Here is a 27,268-nt window from a genome sequence, read left to right on the forward strand (position 1 = left end):
AATCTTACTTGTAGAAGTAGAAACCAGTGTGTCAGATCGGTTTGATTTTACTGAGTGAAACATCACTGATGGAAGGGAATAGAGCTCAGTGGCAATAATTCAATCTCTGACCATTACGAAAATCTGGTCATTCAGATCTCAATTTGTCCATGTCCCAGCCAACCTGAGTGTGAGATCAGGATTTATCGGACTGCGGAGTTTTTGAGTTGAAAAAAATCTTTATGGGAACCGGGCCTTTGAGCTCAGGCAGGCAAAGTCAGTGTCGTCTTTTAAATCCCTTCTTAAAACTCACTTATCTCTTTTCCTAGTCTTCTTAAACTAATTCTCTAATTATTGTTGTGGCTCTTTTAGTTGTTTTACTATTATTATTATGCCACCTGAGTCCGGTCCGCCGGAACCCCCGCTTCCACTGCCGTCCATTTGGCAGCGCACCCAACCCCATCGGTTTTCCCTGTGGGTGGTGGATCCACGAGGGGGTAGGGGAGGGGGGCATTCTCCACTTGGCTTCTTCGGGCTTGGCCCGGTCGGACCCCTTGCCAGACGACCACCAGGCGCTCGCATACGGGCTCCCCATCTTGCCCTGGCTTCGTCCGTACAGGAGTGAGGATCAGCACCTTCAAATCAGAGGCCGATGGCCTGTCTACTCTGGGTTGGGAATGCCCTAAGTGAAGGAGTTTAAGTGCCTCGGGGTCTTGTTCACGAGTGGGGAGACCTTGGAGCGCGAGCTTGGCCAGAGAATCAGAGCAGCGGGAGTGATACTGCAGTAGCTGTATCGCACCGCTGTAACGATCTTCAGGATAATCTTCCTTCCTACCCTCACCTATGGTCATGAGAATTGGATCATGACCGAAAGAACGATCTCGCGGGTACAAGCGACCGAAATGAATTTCCTCAGAAGGGTGGCTGGCTTCTCCCTTCGAGATAGGGTGAGGAGCGTGGTCATCTGAGCTCAGAGTAGAGCCGCTGCTCCTTTGCAGTGAGAGGAGCCAGTTGAGGTGGTTCGGGCATCTGGTCAGGATGCCTCCTGGGCGCCTCCCGTGGGAGGTGTTCCAGGAACGTCCAGCTGGGAGGAAGCCCCGGGGCAGACCGAGGACCACGTGGAGAGATGATATCTCCACTCGGGCCTGGGAAGGCCTCAGGATCTCCCAGCCAGAGCTGGTGGATGTGGCTGGGGTAAGGAAAGTCTGGGGCTCTCTGCTGAAGTTGGAAGTTGCTACCCCCGACCTCGGGTAAGCGGATGGATGGATTCGTCTTCGTCTTCTTATTTACGTATTCCTGTATTTATTTATTTTTTATTGTTGTATTTTATTTACACTAATAATTTTATTAAGAACCTTGTAACCTTGTTTTGAAAGGTGCTCTACAAATAGTATTAGTATTTTATTTTGAAATGTCCACCCGGAAACGGCTCATCTGATCCCGGCTAACTTCATAACGGTCCCATCCAGCTAATTCCTCTGAGCATTCGGAGTTCAGTTGCCCAGTGCGCTCACAGGACTCCGGGGTCAAGAAGCTCCAGCGGACACACGGACCGGGTACAGCTGGTCCCAGCGGCTGCTCTGTGGCGGACACTACATCCCGTCCCCGGACTGGAGGACAGCCGGGGGGTAGGAGGTGCGGGGAGGATCTGCTGTCCGGACTCAGATGAAACCACAACACTTGGAGGAAACACCGCTAGAAACGGACCCGGCTCTAAAACCAAGATGAAAGCGGCCGAAAGACAAGTGACCGGTACCGGGGACAAGCTGAACGGGGACATGAAGCGGAGGCCGAGCTACCCTGGGGAGCTGCGGGCCAAACACGCCAACATGTCAACTAAGATTTGGGTCAAAGTGGCAATGGCCATCGCCTATTTCCTGTGTGTGTCCGTGGCCGCGGTAATCCTGGTCATTTACTACGTTTTCTTCTGGACTCCGGATCCGCAGAACAACAGCACCAGCACCGCGGTGCAAAACCGCACCGAATGCGCGCCCAGGCTCGGATGACTACATTGCACACACACACACTCGCACGCACGCACCCATCCACACACATTATGTAGGTGACGGAGCACGAGGATGCAGTGGGAACAGATGGGAGGAGACTGAGGCCCTGAAGGAGGACAGAAGCGAAGGCTGGCGAGTTACATCAGTGTTCCGGGGGGGGGGGGGGGCATGTCCTGAATGTCAGATTTTAGAGAACAGGACCGCGCTGGAGCTTCTGGTCCGTCAGAGGAAGCTCAGACAACCAACAGTTTTGTTTTCTGCCTGTCTGAAGTTACTGTTATCTGTAGTTCATGTCTGACCGTCACTGTAACTGCAGATAAAAGCTGTTATCGAACAAACGCTGTCATTAGATAGTTTTCTGAGAGTTTCAATAGACCTGGTCTATTAAGGAATCACCAGCCGTTGGGTCTCCCTCCCACCACAGACACCACTGTTCCCCACTAATGGATTTACAACTGATTCTTCTCTTCCTCGTCTTCTGTTTCACAGCTAGAGCTGATTTTATTCAGGTATAAGAGGAATTTAAAGAGACAGTAGCTGAAAACTCATCTGTGATCTCCTGTAGCTCATAGCTGTAACAAAAACACGAGGATCACTCCTTAGATTCTCATTCGAGGTTTTATCTTTTTAAAGCTACCTTTGTCTTGCAATGTCTCCCAATGAGCAAATTTATTCAATGCAATGTCACGTTTGTACCTCGGATGATAGTCTATCCACCTCACTTGCTGTTCATCACTCACTTTCCCTAAATCTACTAGACTGTTTTCTGTATGATGTAGCATTGAATCTCTTGTTATGAATAATAAACTATGCATTTATTCCAGTGTGGTGTTGTCATTGTGTACCCAAATGATAAGGAACAGGGATGTTGTCGGCTGGGGTCGGAGGTCAGGGTATTCAGAAGTCAGAGTGGAGCTGGTTTCTGTAAATAGATTAAGCTACTGCTAGCTGCAGGCTCTAAATGCCGTGTGCGGCTGTTTGTGATAGGCTGGAGACCTTGTGGGCTTAGAAACGGGATTTAGCAAAATAAGTTTATTAATCCCACCCAGCAGGAAACTGATGTTTTCATTTCAGAAAGGGATATAAAATCTGAGTCAGTTACAATGGTAATGGATCCAGAAACACTCCTTATTTTCCTCTTTCTTTAATTCATTCAGTCAGAATCTGGCACATTTTAGACTGTAAATAAAAACCCAGTGTCATCTGTTGCAGGGGCCTATAGATATACTATACACCACGTGTTGAACTCAAGGCACGTGGGCCAAGTCCGGCTGTTGCAATTTTGTTTCCATTCATGCATCCATCTTCTACTGCTTTTTTATTTCCAAGTCGCAGGGGGTGCTGGAGCCAATCCTAGCCAATGTCCTAACCGAGGGCAGGGTACACCCTGGACAGGTCGCCAGTCTATCACAGGGCCATCACAGGCCTTGCGTTTGGAGCCAATGTGTGCATGCATGACACAAGTAGGCTACAACTAAAGATATATTTGAAGAGGTGTCAGTGAATTGGCGCTGCGTGGGAATACGTTTGTTGAACTGACAACATATGAGAGATGTGACTCTAAACATCATCATTAAAGATAGAGGATGAGAATCGATGGATAAACACAGAAATAAAGCAGCAAAGCTCCAGTGGAGTTAGACAGATGCAAATCTGAACTAACTTCATTCATCAGTTTCTGTCAGTCTGTCACACATGACAAATCAGGGCTGTTAGAAAGAGGTGATTCTCTAGTTTAAGGAGGGAAAACAGAAAGAACAATCAGGGAGGAATAAAAGCTCAAACACCAGCTGATGGTGGAGGAGGAAACTCTTTCTGTGGGCAGCACAGGGTTAAAAGTCCAGTGTTTCATCTATAACGCTGTGGGTTCATAACTATATGTAATGACACAATTCTTTCTTCCTGTGTTAATAAACATGAAGAAAATTTGAGCAGCCCTGTGCAGAAGGTGATCACGTTTCTGCATTAGCATCCCTCTGTTGCCCATCCACAGTCTCTACAGGATCTGGGGTTATAGAGGTAATCAGACTGACAGGATGCTCTGCACCAATCAGGAACCTAACCCTAACCCTATGAGTGTCTGCAGTTGGAGAAAATGTATTTATCATTCTTTCATCCTTGTGGTTCTGGACCTAATACTGCAGTTTGGACTCTGGTTTCTTTTCAACTTTTGAAGGTTATTGTTTCATGTGCGTCCGAGATGTGAGTATTTGAGTCATTTGTCTGTTGTAGTTTAGTGTGTGCAAGGATGCGTTTTATATTGTAATGTATCGGAACTGATCGGAAAAGTCACATCACTTCATTGGTTTTCATTCAATGTCTGATCCCTGACAATATTGCTTATGCTAATTATTGATTTATTGTCATTTAGTCTGGTAGTCATTTATGCAATAGTGCAGTGGTGACCTCTGATGCGCTCTCACTGTAATTTTGCAGTGAGCGCATTAGCTGAGGAGGAGCTCCTTTCGATTGCATCAGTAGATGGAATCTGAAGGACATTCAGATTACAAAAGGCTTTCATAGTTTTCTTTGACATACCATTGGCATGCATTATCTTGCAATAATGACGTGCTTCTGAGCTAGACTGTTGTACTTTATTGATACAGCCCTTAGGCTATTAGTGTTGTATTCTGTTTACGTATACATTTTGTGTCACCTTTTGTGTTACCTACATCCTCAGTAAAATTGTTTATTTCATGCCACATCTGGTCTTATTATGTATGCTTAATTTTTGTTAATGCTTTATTTCTTTCTATAGAAACCACATATAAATCTAAAAGAGTAATAACCAGCAATAAATGAGTGCGAAGTAGTGACATACACACAGTGTATGCCAGGATGGGCACTTGTCCTGGGGCAGCAAAGCCTCCTGGGCAATGTTCACTGTATGCTGATTCAAACAGATCACATCTGTCTCATTGACCTTTTCTATCTGACTGAGCTGCTGCTGCCGCCAAAGGTGAAGAAAAGAGTTATTTATGTCTTTCACTTTCAAAGCTGATTCATCTGTCTCACTGTTCCTCTCTCTCCCCAGTATTTTAATCCCAGATTTTTGTGACAAATCAGACCTGCATGCAAAATCAAAGGTTGACATAGGAAAAAGGGAATACAATAACTCAGTGAAGGTTTGTGGCAGAGTGTAATCCGTTCCAGAGGCCTGCACATATAAAAATTACCATCTTAAAGTGTTTATATACAAACTGATGAGTCAATAATGAAACAGTCAGGTGGTTGGTCACTTGATCTGTTGGTATGACTGTTCCTCTCTCTCTACCCAGTTGGTTGAGGCAGATGGCTGCCCCCTCTGAGTCCAGTTCTGCCCAAGGTTTCTCTCGCTTAAAGGATTTTCCTTGCCACTGTCGCCAAGTGATCAGGTCAAAGAGGAGACTGAGAGAGTAACAACAAAACTTTTATATGTCAAACTTCATTCGCCAGATCATTTAGATGATTATGACAGCTATATATGTGATGATGATTAAAGACAATAACTCACAATTTTTACTTGAATTGAAGAATTGTGTTCTTAAAATTCAAGTAAAATAGCAAGTCTAATCTAAGAATTTAACTGACTCAATTTCCTCTTATTTGACCTTTTATGTTGATTCTGTTGTTTCATGTAACCTGGTCAGATTGTATCCTAACAACAAGCCCTGGGTAGTCAAAAATCTGAAAACAAACCTTCACAAAAAGAAACAGATATTTGTAAGTGTTGACAGACAGAAAAAGAATTCAGACACAAATCAAAGTTGGCTGAGGTCGAATTACAATAATAAAGTTGAAGGAAATACACAAAAGGGAATGCAAGAGAGGCCTGACCGACCTCTACTGACTTAGTCCTCACATACAATAAATCTTCCTGGCACGGATTAACAAACATGCAAAGTAACAGGTACCAGACAGTCTTTATTGCCGGACATCCACATACGAGCAGTCAGATGAAAAGCCAACACCATCATTCATGACCCTTCACACCTGCTCTACAGCTCATTTCAACTCCTCCCATCAGATTGCTTTTTTTATAGGCTCCCTTCACCAAGGGCTGACACAGCCTGAAAATCATTAACCTTAACTGCCATCAGAATCATAAACAATTCATACATAGTTACATATTTAATATTTTATAAAAAAGAACAACACACATTTTAATGCTGTGTGAAAAACTTGTTTTCTTTCTTGTTTTTAACTTAAGATATTGTGTGTTTATCTATTGTTATGTGTTTTTATCATCGCCTTATGCAAACCTATGGGCCAGGTAAAAGATTAATTTTCTTCTTTTAGCAATTGGACAATACAATTTTTCTGATTCTTTCTCTGAAAAATACACAATGCTGCTAATTTATCCTATGATAGTATTGTATTTATATTTAATCATGTCTCTCAAAGAAGAAAAAAAAATTGCACAAGGTATCACTGTTTTTTTTTTTTTTTTTTCAATCTCATTTCAAAAGAATCAACAGGTCAACTGAACAGGGAAACTTTTTATCATAAGTACCAAAAAATAAAGTTTTTATTTACTAACACAGTGGTTAGTGCTGTTTCCATACAATCAGAAGGTCATGGATTTGGTTCCCGGCCTGGGACCTTTCTGAGTTGCATATTCTCCCTGTGCTTTAACCATAATATCAATTCCATGACAGATCTGCTAAACTTTTAACACTATTTTTCTTCTATCAGTGATGGATGGATGGATTGTTCACATCCTGTTCAATCCTTTAGGGATATGTATATTTATATTTATATTGTAGCTGGGATTGGCTCCAGCACACCACATGACCTGGAAACATGACCAGGACCTGAATGAAGGAATGAATGATTATATATATTGCTTATGTCGTAGTAGCCATGGAATTGTTGTTTGTTTTTTATTATTAATTTTGCTGTTTTGTATGTGTGGGGTCCTGTCTATGTGTTGAAGTTACTGTGGCAATGCAATTTTCCGCAGAGGATTAATAAATGGTCTGTCTGCCTATCTGTATGGTTGTTTGTCTATCTCCCTGAGTCAGATCAGTTCTGTACAACAGGCGTCTGTTTCAGAAAGTGGGTTGAAACTCTGACTTTGTTAATTGTGAAATGAGGGATACTCTGAATTTTCTTTTCTAAAGGGGAGATTAAACTTAAACTCTGAGTCAGTTACCATGGTAACTGAGTCTGTGAAAATAACCTGGACGGGACCAGGTTTTCATTTCCTCATTGTTTGATTCAGCCAGTCTGAATAAACATCCAGGGAGGTCTGCTGCAGAGGCCTTTAGATATACTATAAATATACATTGATATAAATATAATTGTTTTTATGAAAATGGCAAATCATTCAGTTGCGTTATTCAGAGGTTCCCAACTCAGTCCAGGTTGTGGCTTTGACACAGGTTTAAACTCTACTCAGCCACTGTAATTTCACCTTGTACATGTCCTTAACCCTCCTCATTTGGCTAAAGGTCCAGTTTTATTCAGCTATTCTTTCTGCTTTTGCCTTTTAATAAAATTTAAAGCAACATCTAAGATGCAAGTTAAAACCTCCAGAGACTATTGATAAAACTGAATCTAGGTTAAGGCTATAAAGTAAAAGCAATGTCCAAGAGCCTTAAACCTGCATTCTATCTAATGATCAACAATAACTTAATATCAATACATTTTGGAATTTTTTTTTTTCTTTCAATTATGGTGTTATGGTTTTAAGGACAGTTCTGAGCATGAAATTGCTTAATTCACAATTTCTATCGAAATAAAATATGTTGAACAATGTAAAATACTCTAAGCATTATAAATACTGCTGAATATAATTTATAAGGCTGATAACTTCAGTTTCTAAAAGGAAGACTATTGCTAGAATAACAACAAGCAGCTAGCTAGCAGAGCTACAGCAAAATACTTTACAAACTACATGTCAGGGTCTTTGGGGAAACTGTGCAAGCTGTTTATTGTCACGCTGGTCATTTTTACAGTTGACCAGTTTTCTTTGATACAACTTGGAATACTCCTTCTTCTCTGTCTTGAAGGTTCTGTGCTGGTTCTGTCAGTGCAGTCCAGAATGGCAGCAGAGGTACCACAGTCTGCTGCATCATCTAGCAGCGGTTGTTGAAAAAACACCAGAGGTCTGTCTCTCTGCTTTGGTGGCAGGCTCAACTCCAATGTGCTAAATATTAGCTGCTTTATGTTTAGGTCTCACATCAATACAAATGACTGAACTAACTTCCACAAGTCACAGTAAAGCAGCCAAAATGGTTGATAATAGAGAACTGGTGTGGAAGAGGCTTAGCTATTCAAGGTCAGATAAATTTGGTGTTTCAGTGTCCTACTAAATGTGCCAGAGTTGCAGCGGGAATACGTCCACCATCTGAAGCAGTTCATCTCCATGGAACAATCTGAAGACCGAGATGAAGATTAAGCACCATAGAAATTTAAACCAAATTGCCATAAAACATCCCCTCCACATGTGTTTTTATTTCTCCACAATCTTTTTTTTGGCATTCCATAGCAACTTGAAACGTTTTACACAATATTTGTTGTGGTTTTTTTTCTTTTCTTTTTTTTTTTTTTAAATCTGCTTGCACAAAAACGGGATAGTTTGTGGTTTAAAATGACTTTAAATATATAAATATTAACTGGGTCATGGGGGCCGCACAGGTTCCTGGGTCGGACTCAGCCCTCGCGGCGCCTAGTCTCGGACACGGTTGCCATGGTGTTTCACCGCAGTTTCCCGGATGTAGTAATTTCTCCCTTCAACATGGCGTCGGGGAAGTAAGATTTCTGCTAATGTCACAGTTTGTACAAAGTTAGTCAAACTGCTCGGTTGCTGTAAACAGCAAGTGTGAATTTCCACGTCGCGGGGCAGCGGAAAAAGTTTTCGGAGTTTCGGGTGAGTCGGCCCATTAGCCTTGGGAGCCGCTGTTAAGGCTAATTGCGCTCAAGCTTGAAGCGCGACCTGCTGTTAGCTGCTAACGGTGGCTAGTGCTAGCTGTTCTAAGGTCCGATCGCGTTGTGGAGGCTACAGGCTACTTCTGCTGCACTGGGATTATGTTATATGGAGAAAACCTCACTCTGAGGCATGAAGAGGGTTGGAGTTGGAGTGTGGTGAACATACTAACTGGTAACTAACTTGCGGAAGTTGTTGGAACAGATAAAACCGCTGTGTTTGCACCAATTGAGCTAATGTTGTGGGCTTTTGCACTGCGAAGACCTTGTGAGATAGCTCGACTCATTGGCTCCTTCTGACAAGGTCTGGGAAGCTTTGCTTCTCGGTATCAGCCAGCACTCAGGCAGAGTCCCGGATCTGCTTTTCTCGACTGCCGTGCTCTGACTATTGGTGCGTTTTGTCTGTTGCAGTGAGTTCAAAAACGATAATTTTGAATCTTTCAATCCCTTCGTCTTTCTCATTTGTGAGACAGATTCAGGGTTGTGTCCAATCCGCTCTGTCCGGACAACATGCAGGACCACATGGGATATTGTCTGTTTGAGATTTTATCAAGTTTGTCCTCGATCCCACATATTTATTTTCATCCTCTGCTCTTTTGTATTTTCCTCCCTCTTCCCTCTGCTGGTAGCTATGTGACTCAGTTTCATATGCAGAATAGATTATTTGAGAAAAGTTAGTGAATTGATATGGTTGAGCTCGGCAGATCAAACATTCTGGGGATGCCAGATTTTTATACATATATATATATATATATATATATATATATATATATATATATAGGACTGAAAAATCACCACCAGTATAACTGGCAGACATGTTCTGTGTATCATCATCTTTTAGCAGCTGTGTTGTTGAAAAAAAAATATATATATATTTTCCTGTTTATAGTTAACAGATTTTTCTAGATTGCACTATAGTGAGGCCTCTGCCCTGGGCCTCTAGGTTGTTTGTTGTTTGTTGCAGTGTAGGTGGTGGTACAGATTTCTCTCCTTTGTGGTGTAGAAAGCGGATCCAGCACAGGTGAAACTAAATTAATCAATACCCCACTCCCCTTACAAATATATTAAAACCAGATGTTTGATGAAGCAAATGAGTGCCATGGTCACATAAGCTCTGCTAATGATATGCCAAATAGGCTTTTTGGGATCCTGGCTAAGCTTTAGAAATAAATTGGCAATTGGGTAGGTAGCATGCTGCTGTTTTTTAATTATTTTACTTTATTCTGCTCAGGGAGCCAAGTTGTTACTCATTAAGTGGGAAATCTATAGCTAGATTGTTGTCATCTTATCATGCAAGAGGTTTCAACTAGCTCTTTGCTTCATAGTGAATAGATCTGTGGTGCCTAAGGTGCTGCAAAATGGAGATGAATTAAAAAGGCTTTTCCCCCTCAAATCATTTCAGCTGATTCTTGAACCTAAAACAGACAATTAGATGGAGCTGTTCTTTAAATTTTAGGTGCAGAGTGACCAAAAATGGGAAAGACATGTAACAACAATTTATTCCTATAACACAAACATTTCCTGGTGCATGTCTCTCTCTTACCTTTTTCCTTCTTTTCTACTGATGGTTTGTGGTTTCGGAAGTGATAATACAATTGCCTGTTTCTCTTTTCTCTAGGACAGTTTGGCCACAGTTACGGTTGCTTGTGAACGTGAACACAGACAGCTGTAGCAACAGTGGTGTGTAGATATTTTCACCTTGGATGATGCATTCCATAGACATGCAGTAGATTGCTCCAAATGCCATGCCAAAAACTTTGCTTTGCTGCCATAGTGAAAAAACAAAAACAAGAACAAGACAGTCTCCCACTCTTCCTCTGTGCTAAAACGAGATGCCATATGGCTCTGCGTGGCCCATCTTTACTAACTATATCAATGAACTCAAATTGGCTTGAGTAGCTCAAGCTCAGAGAGGCTGGTCTGTGCTACATGCTAAATGAGGTTGCTAGAATGACACATCATACGGGTCTGTGCGATAGTGTTCCATCACCCAAAGGAAACAAAGAGTGGCGAGTAGATCCGCTTTGCTTTAACATGTGATAATATTTTCAGTATGTTGGTACACAAGTGTGTATTCCCTGTACTGTCCTGCCTATTGCCCTGTACTGGACAGTTCAGTATGAATACATATACCCCCTCCCCTATTAAACACAGAAGATTGTGGTGACACCACAATATGTATGTATATACATATTGTGGTGTCACCACAATCTTTTTTCAATCTTTTTTATTTAACCTAAAAAAATGAAATAGACAAAAGAAATTGTGCAGTTTTTTTTTTTATCAAAAAGATTAAGTCTTTTACAAGCTTAATGGCAACATTCAAGCTGCTTATCAATATGATTGGGGTGAATTGTCTGTAAGTGCCACCTTAATTTATTTGGCTTCATGCTGCCTGCTGCCAGACTTTTTAGGCAGAATGTGCACACCTATCTTTATTTCCCACCGTTTAATGGCATGCCACATTAAAGAAGCACTGCCACCTACTGTAGCTGGTGTGAAATTACATGCACAATTTGAGAAACACTGCACAACATGAAAACATCACTGGTTGATACAGAATGTAGTTGGTGTGCAAAATTTGGGGCCGATTGGACAATGTAGTTGAAGTTATAAGGACTTCCTTTTTCATGGCGACATATCAACATTGGCGCCATTGCAGTGGCTAACGGGTGTTTAGAAGTTCTTCTGTAACCAATACCATCAGAATGTTTTGCAACAATAAGGTTGTGAAGGTCTCCATCGAGAGGTGCTTCTTGTGTGACACCTTGGCAATGAGACACTTTTTTTCATAGGCCATCAGTTGGGACCGAACCAGCTGATATTAATTTGTACTGACAAGGGGCAGGATTGCTTTTTGATTACTGATAGATTTCATTGTATCACACATAATTGATGGACATCTAAGGTTTGATGTCTTTGCATGTGTGGGTTGCATGGGTTATTGAAGCATCTGAAAATGTAATGTCAGAAGCACCTTTAAAAATATATTGACTGAGATAAATGGTGATGTGTTCAATACTTATTTTACCTGCTGTGAATCATCCAGCAACCCAACCCCTGCATGTAGATAATTGCACTTAGGTTTTGTCATGAGACCATGAATTCAGGGAGTAGCCATAATTTCTATCTTGCTGTGTTGGTGGAGTATTGGAGAGAAGGTGTGTGTGTGTGTGTGTGTGTGTGTGTGTGTGTGTGTGTGTGTGTGTGTGTGTGGGGGTGTGTGTGGGGGTGTGTGGGGGTGTGTGGGGGTGTGTGGGGGTGTGTGTGGGTGTGTGTGGGTGGGTGGGTGTGGGTAGGGCGGTCAGTCTGTTTGTTTGTTCTGGATTCAGGTCCAAAGGTAATTTCCCATCCAACAAAGATATTTTCTCTGATGCAAAAATCCATGGTATTAGAGAGGCCCAACCCTGAGCTACAGCTTGTATCTCCAGATGATGCATCTGTTGGATCAACCTCTATCCCTGCTGAGCGGCCCAGATCCTAGGGCTGCAGCTATCGAATATTTTAGTAATCGAGCATTCTACTAATAAGTAGGGGTAGGGGGTGTTTTGGAACTGGGCCTAAAAGTAATCCGGGCGAAATACCATGCTCTGTAAAAATTAAACGATTCCTCGAGGTAGAGGAAATTGCTCAGTAATTTTTTGTAATTGAGGTACTCGAATTATTCAAGGAATCGTTTCAGCCCTACCAGACCCTGCCCCACATAGACATGTGCTTCGTCAAGTGACATAGAGTCACACCTCAATTACACTGGACATGTGTCTACCACTGAAATTCTACCCTTATTCAAGTCAGCAGCAGCGCAATCCAGTGCGTGAAAACAGGAATTCTGACTGATAGAAAAACTAAGTAAAAAATACATCCAAAAACAAAGAAAGCTGAAAAGGGAAACAAACCATGACAAAAGTCACAAAGCACAGCATCTCTGAGTTTGGAGGTTCTGTCTTGTACACTTTGTTGATGTGCTTTGTGTGTGTGTGTGTGTTGGGGGGGGGGGGTTATCTCACACTTTTTCTTGCAGCTTTTCCAAAATTGCATAGCAGAATATCTTTACGTCCATATCTTTTATGTCCATTGCTTTGGTCTCTTAATCTGTCTTTCAATATTTTTTCTGTGTTTTTGAGAGAAATTAATAGCTGGAAGGTCATGAGTTGCTCCCAGTACTACTTATAGTGTGCTCCATGTACTGGCCTCTCAGCTGTCTTTATCTTTGACCTTTCCACATTCCACAACCTGCCTCTGGAAGTCAGCGCTGATTGGCTGAAACACTGCATGCTTTGTTTGAACTGGAGCTGGGGATTGGCAGGGTTGTGTGAGTTTCTGATCCGTTGAGTGTAAATATTTTCACTCACAGAGGAATGTCATCCAGCCGTGTCTATAGTAGCACCTTGTAGTCTCTTAGAGATTAGATAATGAAACTGAACAGATTTGTTTCACGGTCCTACCATTTTTCTTCTAAAAGCAATTGTTATTGTCAACTGATCAGATGTGTTTTGAACTTGTGTTTTATAATTGAATGCAATTTTATGGTCTCTTCCTGCCTTTATTTCAAAACCTTATTAATGGTAGTGACCCCTAACCCTGCAGCGTAGGCCCCTTGGTCAGGTCAGACCTAAATGTGTCTACTTTAATAGAGTTGAAGTGAGTTGAATGAAATTTGATTTGTGAGCCTCTGAAGGACATGACCACCATCCATGTCTCCCATATGCTCCAATACATTTTCTTAGGAAAACAGAAACAGCAGAAATGTCCCTGTTTTTTTACATTGCTGTCTTGTCCATATTTTAGGCTTTCAAAACACCAAAAGACACACAATGCTTCAGGAACCTGTTCACTTGGTCACTGTCTGTTCAGTGTTCTGGTAACAGTTACAGTTTTCTCATAAATCACTCCACTTTGAGGGCTTCGCTGAGCCTAAACCTGTCTTGTTTTGGGCTCTCTGTCTCCACTCTCAGGTTGTTGTCCCAGCAACCCTGGGGCTATAGGTGACAGCTGCAGGTACAGTCTCCTCTGGTATTAGAGTACCAACTGACATGGACGCACTCACACACATAGACATATACACGTATACAGACAGACATACACCAAAACACATATACATATCTACACACATTTGAACTCCATCTACGTTTACAATCAACAAGTAGCGAAATTCCATTCAATCAATATGGTGGCAAGAATTGACAAAATGTGATGTGAACTGTATTACTGCTAGTTGACAATTAAAACAACCTTTCATGGCAGACACAGGAAATGTGAACAAGATGAGACCGGAAAGGTCTCTCTGTGTTAATGACCTCATTTACATGTGTTCATATTCTTTAATGTGTGGCAACCCCGCTCTCTCCCTCTCTCTCTGTAATATCATGATACTGGACCATGTGTTCCTGAAACCATCAGAATGTGACACAGTGTAGGTTAATAGCCCACTTGACCCATGTGTCGGTGTGTGTCACTGTGTGCCCACGGACCCTTGGCTGTCTTTTGTGAACATGTAATGAGGTTTTTGATCGTTTTGTCACAAAAACAGCTCTGTGGGTGTCTGTCTGTCTTTCTTTCTGTCTTTCCTGTGTCCAACATGAGATTATATGGAAAGTAGTGCCGTAGCTGAGCCCAGGACTGACAGTCGGTAAAGTTGGTAAGAGCCCCTTCATGTCACTCTGGTTGATCCGTTTCTGGTCCTATGTGGATCAGCTGTGGAGCAGGTTCAAACTTTGGCCGAAGTAAATCTGAGCCACGCTACAAAACAGTGCTATTGAAACCTCACAGTGCAAATAAACTGAGTCAGAGAATAACAATAAGTTTATTGTTTAGCCCGATGGGAGTGGTAGGGGCTTGTTCTTTGTGCCCCATGGGCTGCTGGGAACTGCCCTATATTGAACCAGGCTGATGCTGTGAGTGTCAGGGCAGCTGTTGGCTGAACTGAAGGCTCTTGTGTCGGTGACACATCAAGACAATTGCACTGATCTCTAGTTTGTCAGTATGAAACAAGCTGGGAAGTTGGGAAGTAGTGCTCTTATGTCCTGGATGTCTGTTTCATCCATCTGATTATTGTTGTTTTTTCGCAAAATTAGGGTTAGGGTGATGAGGATGAGCACAGAAAGGCCAGTGCTTCATGTTTTCTTTCGTCAGCTGTATGTTTGTTAGGGATGCAACGTTACAGTTTTCCCACGGTTTGGTATGCATCACGGTTTTTGGGCCACGGTAATTGTACAGTTTCAATATCTGAATATGGAACTACTACTACGCGGAAAGGCAATATATTACAAGTAAAAATAATTAAAAGCAAGCAGTCAAACCACTTTATCATAAAAATTTAACACCCTTCCATAAGAAGCAGAGCAGTATCCAATAAAAAAAAAAAACAATGTAGCCACCATAATTAGAAACTCTTTAACTTTTATGAATAGAATATCAGAGAATAGCCCAGATGTAGTCAAGCCACAAAATGTATCATAAAAAGGGAGCACTTTATCAAAAATAGGCAATATCAAATAGAAAGTAGTATCTAATAAACAAAATTTTAACCCACTCATAGAAACGACTTAACTGCTACAAATACAATCAAAAAATGTGAACATGATATTAAGTGTGGCATCAATTCAAAAATAGTTAAACAACAAACCTTCATTTTTCTGTTATCATCAGTCAACGCAAAATCCAGCAATGGTCCACACTGTGGACTCGTAACAGGATGGTGCCTTTCAAAAAATTTTTTTTTCGAGTCCCGTTCAAACGCCATGTTTGCTCAAGGTTCACTCTCCACTCTCTTTTCCAGTATTTGCATGCTGAGCCCTGATTGGCTCCTGGGAAAGTCAGGGACTTCTGATCAGCATGAACAGTGCAGTGCTGCTGTCTCTACTGTGTCTGCTCCAGGTGTATCTAATCACACAGCATGTGCTGTACCAAGTTTTGTGATGGGCCGAAATGTATTGTTGTTTGCCTTTGTGTATTGAACTGAACAGAGCATATTGAACTGTTCAATAACATATTGAATAATGGTGCATCCCTAATGTTTATTCAATTTAAGCTTGGAAAAATATGATTTGAATATATTTAATATTGTACAGCGGCTTTTGGCAGGTGGATCCACAATTAAGATCACAGATGTATAGGCTTTGTCATTTCATAAATCATTGATGCACTAATTCTACAAACATTTTACAAAGCAAATGGAAATTCACTTGCAAAACTAATATTGTAACAGTGAGTCTATATTTTTATAGCAGAGGATTCGTTTTTCAAAATGTATTATTAAAAACTTCAAGCGAAGTGCTGGAGTCTAAATTTGTCCAACAAGTGAGGGATGGGATTTGCGAAACTGCACATAAACACACTAATTTTAGTATGCTGCAGTTATTAAGTATCAAATTCCATCAGCATCTTGATTTAATTTCTTTTAATTAATAATTTTTTGAAAATGCAATACTGGATACAAAGCGTGAGGTTACACATACATTTTCATTTTCCATTTTTTCTCCCCAAATCTCCAGGCTGATGACAGGAACAGTGGAACAGTGTCCCTGTACAGTGACCAAAAATTAAATTAAACTCAAGTGTAACAAATTTGTAATGTGAAAAGATAGTAGATGAACAGATGTAGTGTAAAGAAAACAAAAAAAGTCATAAATACAAATGTCTATCATTTGTATCACATAGGTTGAATAAATAAATATAATTAATTAATCAAAATAAAATGGCATCGTAAAATAAATAAATAAAATGACATTAAGGGGGGGGGGGGGGGGGTGAGGATGATCAATCTGGTGGTAAGCTTTGCAGTGAATTAAAGTATGAAGGATTGCCATTTATGAACAATTTTAGCTGAAGTACCTTTTATTGAGTATCATATCTTTTCACATTACAGAAAAAACATAACATCCCTAAGCCAGAAGGAAATACATGGGGTTTTGGGGGATTTCCATGAACATAAGATGCATCTTGCTAAAAGAGATGTAAAGGCCAGTACATCTGATTGTAAAGAATTGATATGAGAGGACTCGACGGAGTCCAGATATAGCTATGCAAAGGCCAATAACAATATTTTATCCCAGAACCTTAGACATAATCATAGAATTGTCACACCAAATGTCATAATCTGTTTTAACTTTCTCTTTTATTTGTTGGTTTGGGTCAGTGAACATTGTTAAGGTATGCAGTAGGATTACAGGCACTAGTTTTTCTGATCTCCACCATATTTTTAAAATCAGAACAATCAGGAAAGCTTCCTCAATTGCTGCTGACCCCAGTCACCCCTTGTCCAGTGAGTTCAGTCTTCTTCCCTCAGGACGTAGATACACCATGCCACGATGTGGGACAAACAGGTTTAAAAAATCATTTGTCCTATTTGTCCATTTCCATCCTCAACAACAGTCATGATTTTAATGTACATTGACTATATAGGTGTTTGTGTGTTGTGTTGTATGCTTGTATACCTTTTACACTGCTGGCTGTGTAACCAATTGCCCTTTGGGGACATTAAAGCTGGCGCTTAACCCCCTTAACCCTTAACCAAAATTTCTGTAACCCAGGACATGAAAAGAACATAATGGCTTAGATTACAGGGATAGCCCTGGCGTCTGTTGCATAGTGTAACATTCAGATATATTTCAGATAGTGGGGATTATGATAAGTGGGCTCTATGCAGCACTTAAAATGTAATTAGTTACAGTTTAGCGCAATATGTAGATGACCATATGCTAAGAACAGCTTTGTCCCACAACACGTCTGTAAAGTTCTGACCTCGCTCCTGTTCCCAACTAGCGTGACTTTTAGTAGCTGAGTGACAATCAAATGTCATCATTTGTGCATATATCTTTAATATAAGCAATTTCTGACTGAGTTTTAGAAGTTAGACGATTGTCCCATGGTTCCCAAGGAAGTGAGGGGAATCTTGGAGACGGAGTAGAGGCACAATGTCGGAATTTGGAAAGAACGGAACAAATGGGAAGCAGGCAAATTGAAATCTGACCTCACATCTGAAAATGTGGAAAAGATGCTATCCCTATAAAGATCCCTAAAGTACTTAATGCCTAAATTATGCCAAATCATAAATATGGCGTCAATAAGTGATGGGGGAAACAGATGATTTTTAGTTACTGGTGTGTGGGTGGATGGTGACACAAATTTAAAATGGCGCCTGAACTGAAACCAAAATTTCAGGCAAGAGCTCCACAGGGTAACTTGTAAAATTAGAGGGTTTCAGTGGTAGGGAGGAGGAGAGCAAGGCTGTTAGGAAAGAAGAAGAGAGTGAGCCTCTAGTCTACACCATAATAACCCTGGACACTGAAGCCAATGGATAAATCTTTTGAGTATGCGCTGAACAATAATAAAGCAGAAAATTGGGTAAGCAAAACCCCCACTAAATTTAAGCTTTTGTAGAAGTGAATACCTCACCCTATGGGACTTACCACCCCACAAAAAGGTGATATCCATTTGGTTGAGTGATTTAGAAAAAGTTTTTGGGTAGGAACAAAAGAATACATTGGAACAAAAAGAAATTTAGGCAATAAAGCCATTTTGACTGTATTATTTCTACCTATCAGCGACAATGGTAAGGAGTTTCCCCTCTGCAAGTATGGCTTCGTAACAGAATCAGGTTATGTGCTTGCGTGACAAGACAGTTCTGCATACAGCCTGCATCGCATTTCTCATTCTAACTGTAAACAAGCTCAGTCTAAACAGTAAGCAGGCCAATACTGGGAGCAGTCAGCAGCTACAAGGTTGCATAGTGTTTCTCTGTGCAGGCCACCTGTGTACTCTACCTTTATCAGGACAGAGGGTTGCAGCTTCACCTTCTCCTGTCCAAAGGCCACACTGGCTTTCTTACTGTTTAACCAGGCATGTGTGTGGGAGAGACTGGGAAGTATGGGTGAGGAGGGGGACAATAGCAGAGTGACAGCCCAACGTGTACGGGTGTGTGTGCTGTTTCAAATCTAACACCATGTTTTATAAAAACAAAAGTAGTTATTAACTTCAGACACACAATGTGGCATTTGTAATCTGAGGCTAAATTGGTGATATCTCCTACTTTCTTTATTTGACTTGTTTTACTTTCCCATTGCAAGTGAAGTCATGCACATTCAGGTTCACTTTGTCTTATAGAGGCCTCCATTTGCACCCGCACAGTACAGTCTATTGATAGTACAAGCAGTCAATCGTGATGGCCATTCATTGAAATAATGAAATGCTAGCTTTGTGGTGAGTTCTGCAATCTGTTTTGTCTTTGTCACTTCACCTCTGTTACATGTAAATGTAATTGTTATAAGTTCACCTCTGCGTAACATTGTATTCTTATTCTCATTAAAGAAAAAACGAAAAAAGAAAGAAATATAGATCACACTTTATTCTAGTATGGCAAAAAAAGCATGTTCCGTGGGGTCACACACGCCAGGGCGCGCCCCACTATTTGAGAAGCATTGATTTAGCTGCAGTTTAAAGCTCTGATCAGACTACTGTCTGTGAGGATGAAACGTTCTGTGTCATTGTCAAGCCCACATGATAAATGTTCATACTGATTTGCCATCTGTTGAAGCTCCTTGTGATTTCGATAAGCTAATACAACCTAAGCCATGAACTGTTCCCATCCTGCCAAGGTGCATGTTGATTATCCTCTGGAAGTAATATGATCATTTCCCCAACCAGCCTTTCTGTGTTCCTGAGCTCAGATATATATTGATTACCTGTTTTCCCTAATGATTGCCCTCAGGTGATATGTGTCTCCTTCCTGTTGTCACTACACTCATAATATCTATCACTTGTGTTATAACCTTGATGATATGTAGAAATTTGGCCAATGGTAGCGAAACCTAAGGATGATATCTGGGTGGAGAATTAGAATCTATATAAATGTGGATCTAGCATTGTATTCTGCATGGGCCGAATGACAAATATACTCAGAGGAAACAGGCAATTCAACCAATACATAAACATTCGATATATTTGTAACCTGTCCACACAAAATAAAAATCTTCTGGAAATCAGTTTTATTCATCAAACACCAGATAACAGTGATCACAAACTCTGTTAAAATTAAAGGCCTATTGTCTTGTTTTCTAGTTCCAGTGTGCAAAAATATGCATCGTAGACTGCACTAGGGCTTGCTGATGTCAAGAACCTCATAATTTCATTTGAATTCTTTAGGGCAAGATTCGATTTGACAACGATCCAACATCCTTCAGTATCAATCAGAAATACCCAAATAATTAATTACAGTACATTCTCATATATCTTCAATAATAATAAACCTCCATCTTCTAAAATGGTTGCGTAGGTTTGTTGTATTTTTGCAGTAGTAAAATAGTGACGTGCAAAGCACAACTTTTGTCCACTACCACTACCACTAACCCTACTTTTGCAGCAAATCTAAAATGTATCCAAACATTGGCTTTTAAGGTTGTTGGTACTAGTTAAATGAACTACTATTACCCATTTCTGTTGTCACTTTTTAAATTGGTTAAATGGGTGTACAATAGCTGTGTGCTCATTCACAAAGCCCCACAGTTGTGGGGTTTCAATAAAATGGAAGTAATAGTTTTAAGACTTTTAAAACTATTGCACTCGAGTAATTAATATTTTTTTCCCAGCCCTAGAATACACTGTATGTTACATCGTACCTCTATACATAGTCCTCAATTCAATTCAAACCTCCCTCCCCCCAATCAGGCAATAACTGAGTTCATTGCTAAAGGTATGGTGCCTCTCAGCACGGTGACCAAGCCTGGGTTCACAGCATTGATAAATACGCTTGATAAATGGTACAGTATGTGTATTTATCCATCTATATATTTATCAGTTTGTGTGAAATGGGAGACTTGGGAGCAGTAAGATAGATGTCATTTAAAAATATCTTTATTTTGCAGAATGCTTAAAAAGTGCATACTATTAAACAGTAATTTTTTTTTCTTTCAAATATATGGAGGCAAATCCAAAGATTTGTTTTTGTTATGTTTTTGTAATGAGCAGTTAAATAAACATGTTATTTATTTCAGATTTGTATAGGCCTTTAGATTGGCTGAGCTGGACACTATTGTGTAGAGAAATGGAAAGAGAAGAATGAAACAGCCCACCCACCCCCGTCTGCTGCCTTCAGGTGCCCAGCAGAATCTGGTTTGGCTGTTGGGAGACTTGTTTGTTGTTGACAAAGGATCACTAGTTTTCTATGGAATACAGAGTAAAACTGCAGTAAAAAGTGCAGGCGTTATTAATAACTTTGATGGCAGTTTGGCTTCATTCAATGTTCCCCATTCAACATGACAGTGACAGTGAAACCAAACAAGCTGAGCTAGGCCATTTTTAATTATTTTATCTCCACATATGTGTTTCCAACAAAATGTTGTCTGTGAAAAAACAAGCCTCACAGAACGATGTGTTGACCTTAACTTCCACAGAAGTTGTGTATGTATTTCTACTCCTGCACCATCAAAAGTATTTTGACCCATGGCTGTACAGTGTGGTTCTCCAGCTGCACTGCAGCTGAGGGAATAGACCTGCAGTGGATAGTAAAAACTGCTCAGTGGATTGTTGGCCCCTCCACTTCTACACTTGAGTGATGTCCACACAAATAGTCTCCATAAGAGAGTCATTTACATCCCCAAGTGTTAAAAGTGTTAAACTACTCTGCCTTTGATAACTTATCAGAACTGTTTACTTAATATAAGCCCAACCAAGAAATAAGTGTTTTTTATATTTAAATCCAGCAATCACATTGTAGTTACTATCCTTGTTCTGGCTGGTCAAGACAGCTGAGCAGACTTTTGCTTTTAAAACCCCAACCCTTTGGGGCTGCATCCTGACTAAAATTAGCTACTGTAACTTTATATTTTACTTTATATCCAAGCTTGAAAGACATTTCTACATCAGCAGCATTCTTCTGCTGATCACTGTCTTATTTTTTCCCTGCAGGTCTTATGCTTGCCTGCAGCTACTTCAGCCTTCATCATGTTCACCAAAAAGAAGAAGTCTCGTATCCAGATCTCAGCTCCATCCAACTTTGAGCATCGTGTACACACAGACTTTGATGAGCAGGAGCAGAAGTTTGTTGGGTTGCCACGACAATGGCAGTCCCTCATCGAAGACACTGCTAAAAGGCCTAAACCCTTCATTGATGTGACTGTCATCACAACTGTGGAGCCACGCAAGGTGGGCAGCCTGAAAGTTTTTATCTTTTTCATGACTGCATTTTAATTACAGCTTCATATTTACCACAGCATTTATAATCTTAAACATTCAATTTGAACCTTTATTTTTGCCAGGTAACCATTTACCCACAGTCTTAGTTGCAATCTGACAGGGTCACAGGAATTACACAAAATGTTTAATAGATGCTTTGACTACATTAAAGACACATGCATGCATCATTAAGTCAGATAGTGTTGTTGTGTTGTAATATCAGATTTATTTATTTGTATAGCGCCAAATCATAACAAAGTTACATCAAGGCACTTTACATATAGAGCAGGTCTAGCCAAACTCTTTATAAAATTATTTAAAGAGACCCAACAGATCCCCTGATGAGCAAGCACTTGGCGACAGTGGCAAAGAAAAACTTCCTTTAAGAGGCAGAAACCTCTGGGAGAAACTGTGTTTTTTTGTTTTTGTTTTTTTTTTTTTTTTTAAGAAGGATGGTTCTTATCAGCGCATGCAAGGGGGGAGGGAGGGAGAGGGTGAGAGAGGGTGACAGGGAGAGACAGACAGAGAGAGAGAGAGAGCGAGAGAGAGAGAAGCTCAGTCCTTCCCCCAGTAGCCTAGGCCTACAGCAGCATAGATAAAGAGCAGAGGACTTTAATTTTTTAACTATAAGCTCTGGCATACAGGAAAGTTTTAAGCCTGGTCTTGAAAATTGCTAAAGAGTCTGCCTCTGGACCGATACTGGAAGTTGGTTCCATAGAAAAGGAGCCTGATAACTGAAAGATCTGCCTCCAGATTTACTCTTGGAGACTCTAGGAACCACAAGTAAAAAGCGGAGTGGCCTACTAGGACAGTAAGGAACTATGAGCTCTCTGAGATATGATGGAGCTTGGCCATTGAGAGCTTTATATGTTAAAAGAAGGATTTTGCATTCTACTCTATATTTTACTGGCAGCCAATGAAGAGCAGCTAACACAGGAGAGATATGATCTCTTTTCCTAGTTCCTGTTACCATTCGTGCAGCAGCGTTCTGAATCAACTGAAGGCCTTTTAGGCATTGTTGGGAATGATGACTGAATGTTCTCTTTGAATTTAGCCACAGCAGCTTCAGAAAAACATCTTCTATAGCTGAATTTATTCCTCACTTCTGTGGAGCCTATTAAAGTAAACTCAAATGTAATAAGGTAATGGTCAGTCAGGAGAGAGTTTTGGGGAAGAATTGTCAAGCTTGTCAATTTCAATGCCATATGTTAGAACAAGATCAAGGATATGATTGTAGAAGTGAGTGGGTTCATTCACATGCTGGGAAAAGCCAATTGAGTGTAGTAGGGAAAGAAACCCAGAACTAAGGCTGTCGCTTTCTACATCAACATGTATATTGAAATCTCCCAGTATGATTTTATCTGTACTGAGTATTAACTCTGATATAAACTCAGAAAACTCTGGCGGACGGTATACTGTAACTAACAGAATTTTTCCAGTCTGAGTGGGAAAGACTAAGAGTGAGGCTTTCAAAAGACCTGCAGCCAGAATTTGGTCCAGGGTTGATTAATAGGCTTGACTGAAATATTGCAGCCACCCCCCCTCCTCGACCTGTGGTACGAGGAATATGAAAATTGACATGAGTTGGAGGTGTAGCTTCATTAATGCTAACATACTCATCCTGCTGCAGCCACATTTCTGTTATACAAAATAAATCAATACGATGATCAGTTATGAGATCATTTACTAGTAGACATTTTGATGATAATGATCGAATGTTCAACAGTCCACATTTGATTGCAGTGTTATTTGAGACTGACTTTGTGGCTGTTTTAATTTCAGTTAGGTCATTGTTTTTAGCTCCTCTTCTGTTTAGTTTGGGTTTATTAACTTTTCTAAATTTAGGTGGTCGGGGGACAGACACAGCTTCTATAGACCTAAACATAGACAGAGACTCTATTCTATTCTCGGCAGGTGACCGCTCTGACTGAGGCACAGTCTCACAGCCTCCTGGTCTCGACTTGGGATTGTCAGGGTTTTGGATTTCTAATAAAATCGGCCATATTCCTAGAAATGAGAGTGGCCCCTTCCACGGTGGGATGGACATCATCTCTCCTAATGAAACCAGGTCTCCCCCAGAAAGACTTCCAGCTATCTATGTAGCCCAGGTTGTTTTCGGGACACCACCTCGACAGCCAGTGGTTAAATGACGACATGCGGCTGTACATGTCATCACTGGTCTGATTGGGGAGGGGGCCGGAGAATACTACAGTGTCCGAAATCATTTTAGCAAAAGTACACACTGATTCCACATTAATTTTTGTGACTTCCGACTGGCGAAGTCGGGTGTCGTTACTGCCGACGTGAATAACAACATTAGCATATTTACGTTTACCCTTAGCCAGCAGTTTCACGTAAGACTGGATGTCGCCTGCTCTTGCCCCCGGGATACACTTCACTATGGCCGCCGGTGTCGCTAACGTTACGTCCCTCAGAATAGAATTGCCAATCACTAGAGTTGGCTTTTCAGCGGGTGTGTCGGTGAGTGGGGAGAACCTGTTAGAAACGTGAACTGGTTGGTGGTGAACCGGGGGCTTCTGCCTATGACTATTCCTCTTGTCTCGGACAGTTACCCAGCCGCCCTGACTAGATCCCTGCTGCTCGGGAGCCACTGGAGGGTAGGAAACTATCTCGGCTGCCGTATGAGCTCATCTAGGTCGGCCCGCACTGGCTACAGGGGGGAGGCTAGCTAAAGTGCAGAGCCGTGATTCTAAGTCATTAATTTTCACCTCCATTTCTACCATCATCCTGCATCTATGACAAGAGGTGCTATCATAAAAGGAGGCAGAAGAATAACTACACATGAGGCACACAGAACAGAACAGGAGAGGAGAGGAGGAGGAGAAAGAGGAAGAGAGAGTGGAGAGAGAGAGAGCTAGAGGACATTGCTAATCGGGTAGTTTGATTAGCGGAGGAGCAGAACTGGTTATAATCTTTGGAGAAAGGAGAGATATTGACTTTTAAACCTAGTGTTGGTGTGACAATAATTGCTGTCGGATTAATTGAGTGAATTAGGAAATAATAACAGAGGAACAGTGGAAACAACACACAAGATGACATGAGATGACACGAGATGATACAGAGCACAGCAGAGAGCACAACCGCCAGTGACCGGAAATTACGCAACACGCTTACCGCAAAACTCCAGCCTTCCTCAGAGGTGTAGCATTCAAGCATGTAATATAACTGTAGTTCATGCCTCAGGGCCTGCACAGAGTCACTATAGTTATTGTTCGCATTTCTTATTATTATTATTTAGTGCCACGGGCAAAAGCATGAGGCACTACCTTTGCAGCTACCTCTAAGTACTTAATATTCACCATACTTATTATTTATTTATATTATCAAATTTCTGCGCGTAACTCATACCGCAGCTTTGAAATAACCCAATATATACCAAAATATGCATCAAAATGTGCAGTGCTATCCGTTTTAGTGTCGCGATTCCAATTTTTCCCAAAGTTATTAGCTCTCTCATACCTGGATGTAGAAATTTCATTTAAACTTTAAAACAGAGGAAACTTGTGCTTTTTCCAAAACACCAAACCATTTTTACATAAAAAGTAACCTTTTCCAACAATATATATATATTACTGTTAATGTTTGGTCGTTAGCTGAAGTCTTGTCCTAAAACAATGGCGGAGCCCATGGGAGCTGTAATGGGAATGTACTATCATGTGACTGTGAAAGTGGAAAATACAACATGTTGTATATAGACTCAAAATACAAAAGTGTGTCGTATATGTTAGCCCTTTGCGAAAACTGGGAGCGCTACAGTAACAATATAACAAGTAATTTCTCCAAACCAGAATATGATTGGTGTGACTTTTGAAGACTAAAAAATGAATCATGTATTCACCCTGGCAGAAGCCCCCCAATTTCTGCCAAGGAATTTTCTAGTTCTATTTGTTTCCCTCAGACAATTGTACGTGGCAACAAGATGGGAGCAGATGGCTCTCTGACCTGGCTGTTGGATGAGTTTGATACCATGTCTGTGACTCGCTCCAACTCCCTGCGACGAGGAAGCCCCCCAATCCAACCTCGCAGGGACTCCAGCTCCTCAAGAGGTGGTGGGGGGCAGGAGAATGGAGAATCTCACCACAGACACTACTCATACCCAGACAGACAAGACAGGTAAAGAATCAGGTCACGGAAATAGAACTAAATGGGACTAAAACTGAGGGTCTTGGTTTGTCTCAAGTGGAGCTTGTTGCACATGTTAGCATCTGTACTGATGTTAACATCATTCTGTTTCCCAGAGACAGACCCAGACCAGATCACCAGGTAGGGGATGATCCCCGCCATGGTCAGCATGCAGTCTGTCCTCCTTACAGAGACGAGGGAGTCCAGGGTCGGCCTCAGCAGCAGCCCCGTGGCCAAGAGCCCAGCAGGGCTCACATGGACAGACCAAGCTCTGGGCCTCTTCCCCCCCCCCACAAGGAGCCATGGGACCAAGACCAGGTAGGGACGCTCATGCGTCTTTAAATGAAGTTGTGGTTAATAGTTTTGTAAGAAGTGAATAAAATGGGGCTTATACATTTACTATGTGTATCTATCTTTTACTTGGCAATAATCCCTCCCTCCCTGCGTCTTCACAGGTGCAGGTGGTTCCCAGAGACCAACCTGGTGACCACAGGCCAAGGTCAAGTTATACAACACGGAGTGGCAGTCCTCAATCTCCTAGGGAGAAGAGGCCTCTCTCTGGGCCCAACATCCAGAGCCCAAACCTGCCTCTTACAGAGGGGGTAGTGAAGACTGCCCAACAGTCTGTACGGCCATTTAATACCTACCCCAGGACAGACAGTGAGGGCGGGCGCAGTCCCACAGGACAGGTAGGGTCAGCAGCATGAGTAGAGAGAGGCACCAGTGTGAAGGGAAAAGGCAACCAGCAAATCTTTAGGCTGAGAAATCATCACTGTTATCACTGAGTTCTCAAGAATCGCACTGTTCTGTCTTAAAACCTGTCAGCGTTTGGCCCCAGATCACATATTTCAAAATACAGAAATTGTAGGTGAGTAATTCAGAGCCATTTATTATAATAAGTAAGCTAAAGATGACTTACTTTTTTTTTTTGAGAGAGAAACTTTCTTGTCTATGTCCATGTTGTCTTGGGGAGCAAGCAAGTTTACAGTTTGCAGATGAAACAAGTTATTGTTATATTATATTGTAGGTGAATTATTTAAATTTGACGATGGGCCTCAGTG

At 41.3% G+C, this 27,268-nt stretch overlaps 1 protein-coding gene across 2 annotated transcripts in view; it reads left to right on the forward strand.

The window, feature by feature from the left end:
• Positions 1-8,694: 8,694 nt before the first annotated feature.
• The window catches only part of pak4 (p21 protein (Cdc42/Rac)-activated kinase 4), a 39,810-nt gene continuing 21,236 nt past the window's right edge, over positions 8,695-27,268 (forward strand). Inside the window, exons 1-5 of one of the 2 annotated variants that reach the window (XM_029517627.1) lie at positions 8,695-8,838; positions 21,798-22,034; positions 25,984-26,198; positions 26,324-26,525; positions 26,663-26,896. In XM_029517627.1, the coding sequence (XP_029373487.1) occupies positions 21,834-22,034; positions 25,984-26,198; positions 26,324-26,525; positions 26,663-26,896 (852 nt within the window). In that variant the 5' untranslated portion in view covers positions 8,695-8,838; positions 21,798-21,833. Of the gene's footprint in view, positions 8,839-8,954; positions 9,070-21,797; positions 22,035-25,983; positions 26,199-26,323; positions 26,526-26,662; positions 26,897-27,268 lie in introns of those variants that run through there. The other variant, XM_029517628.1, reaches the window with a different exon arrangement.

Source organism: Echeneis naucrates, chromosome 13 (assembly GCF_900963305.1).
Source record: "Echeneis naucrates chromosome 13, fEcheNa1.1, whole genome shotgun sequence".
In the NCBI taxonomy this organism is placed as follows: domain Eukaryota; kingdom Metazoa; phylum Chordata; class Actinopteri; order Carangiformes; family Echeneidae; genus Echeneis; species Echeneis naucrates.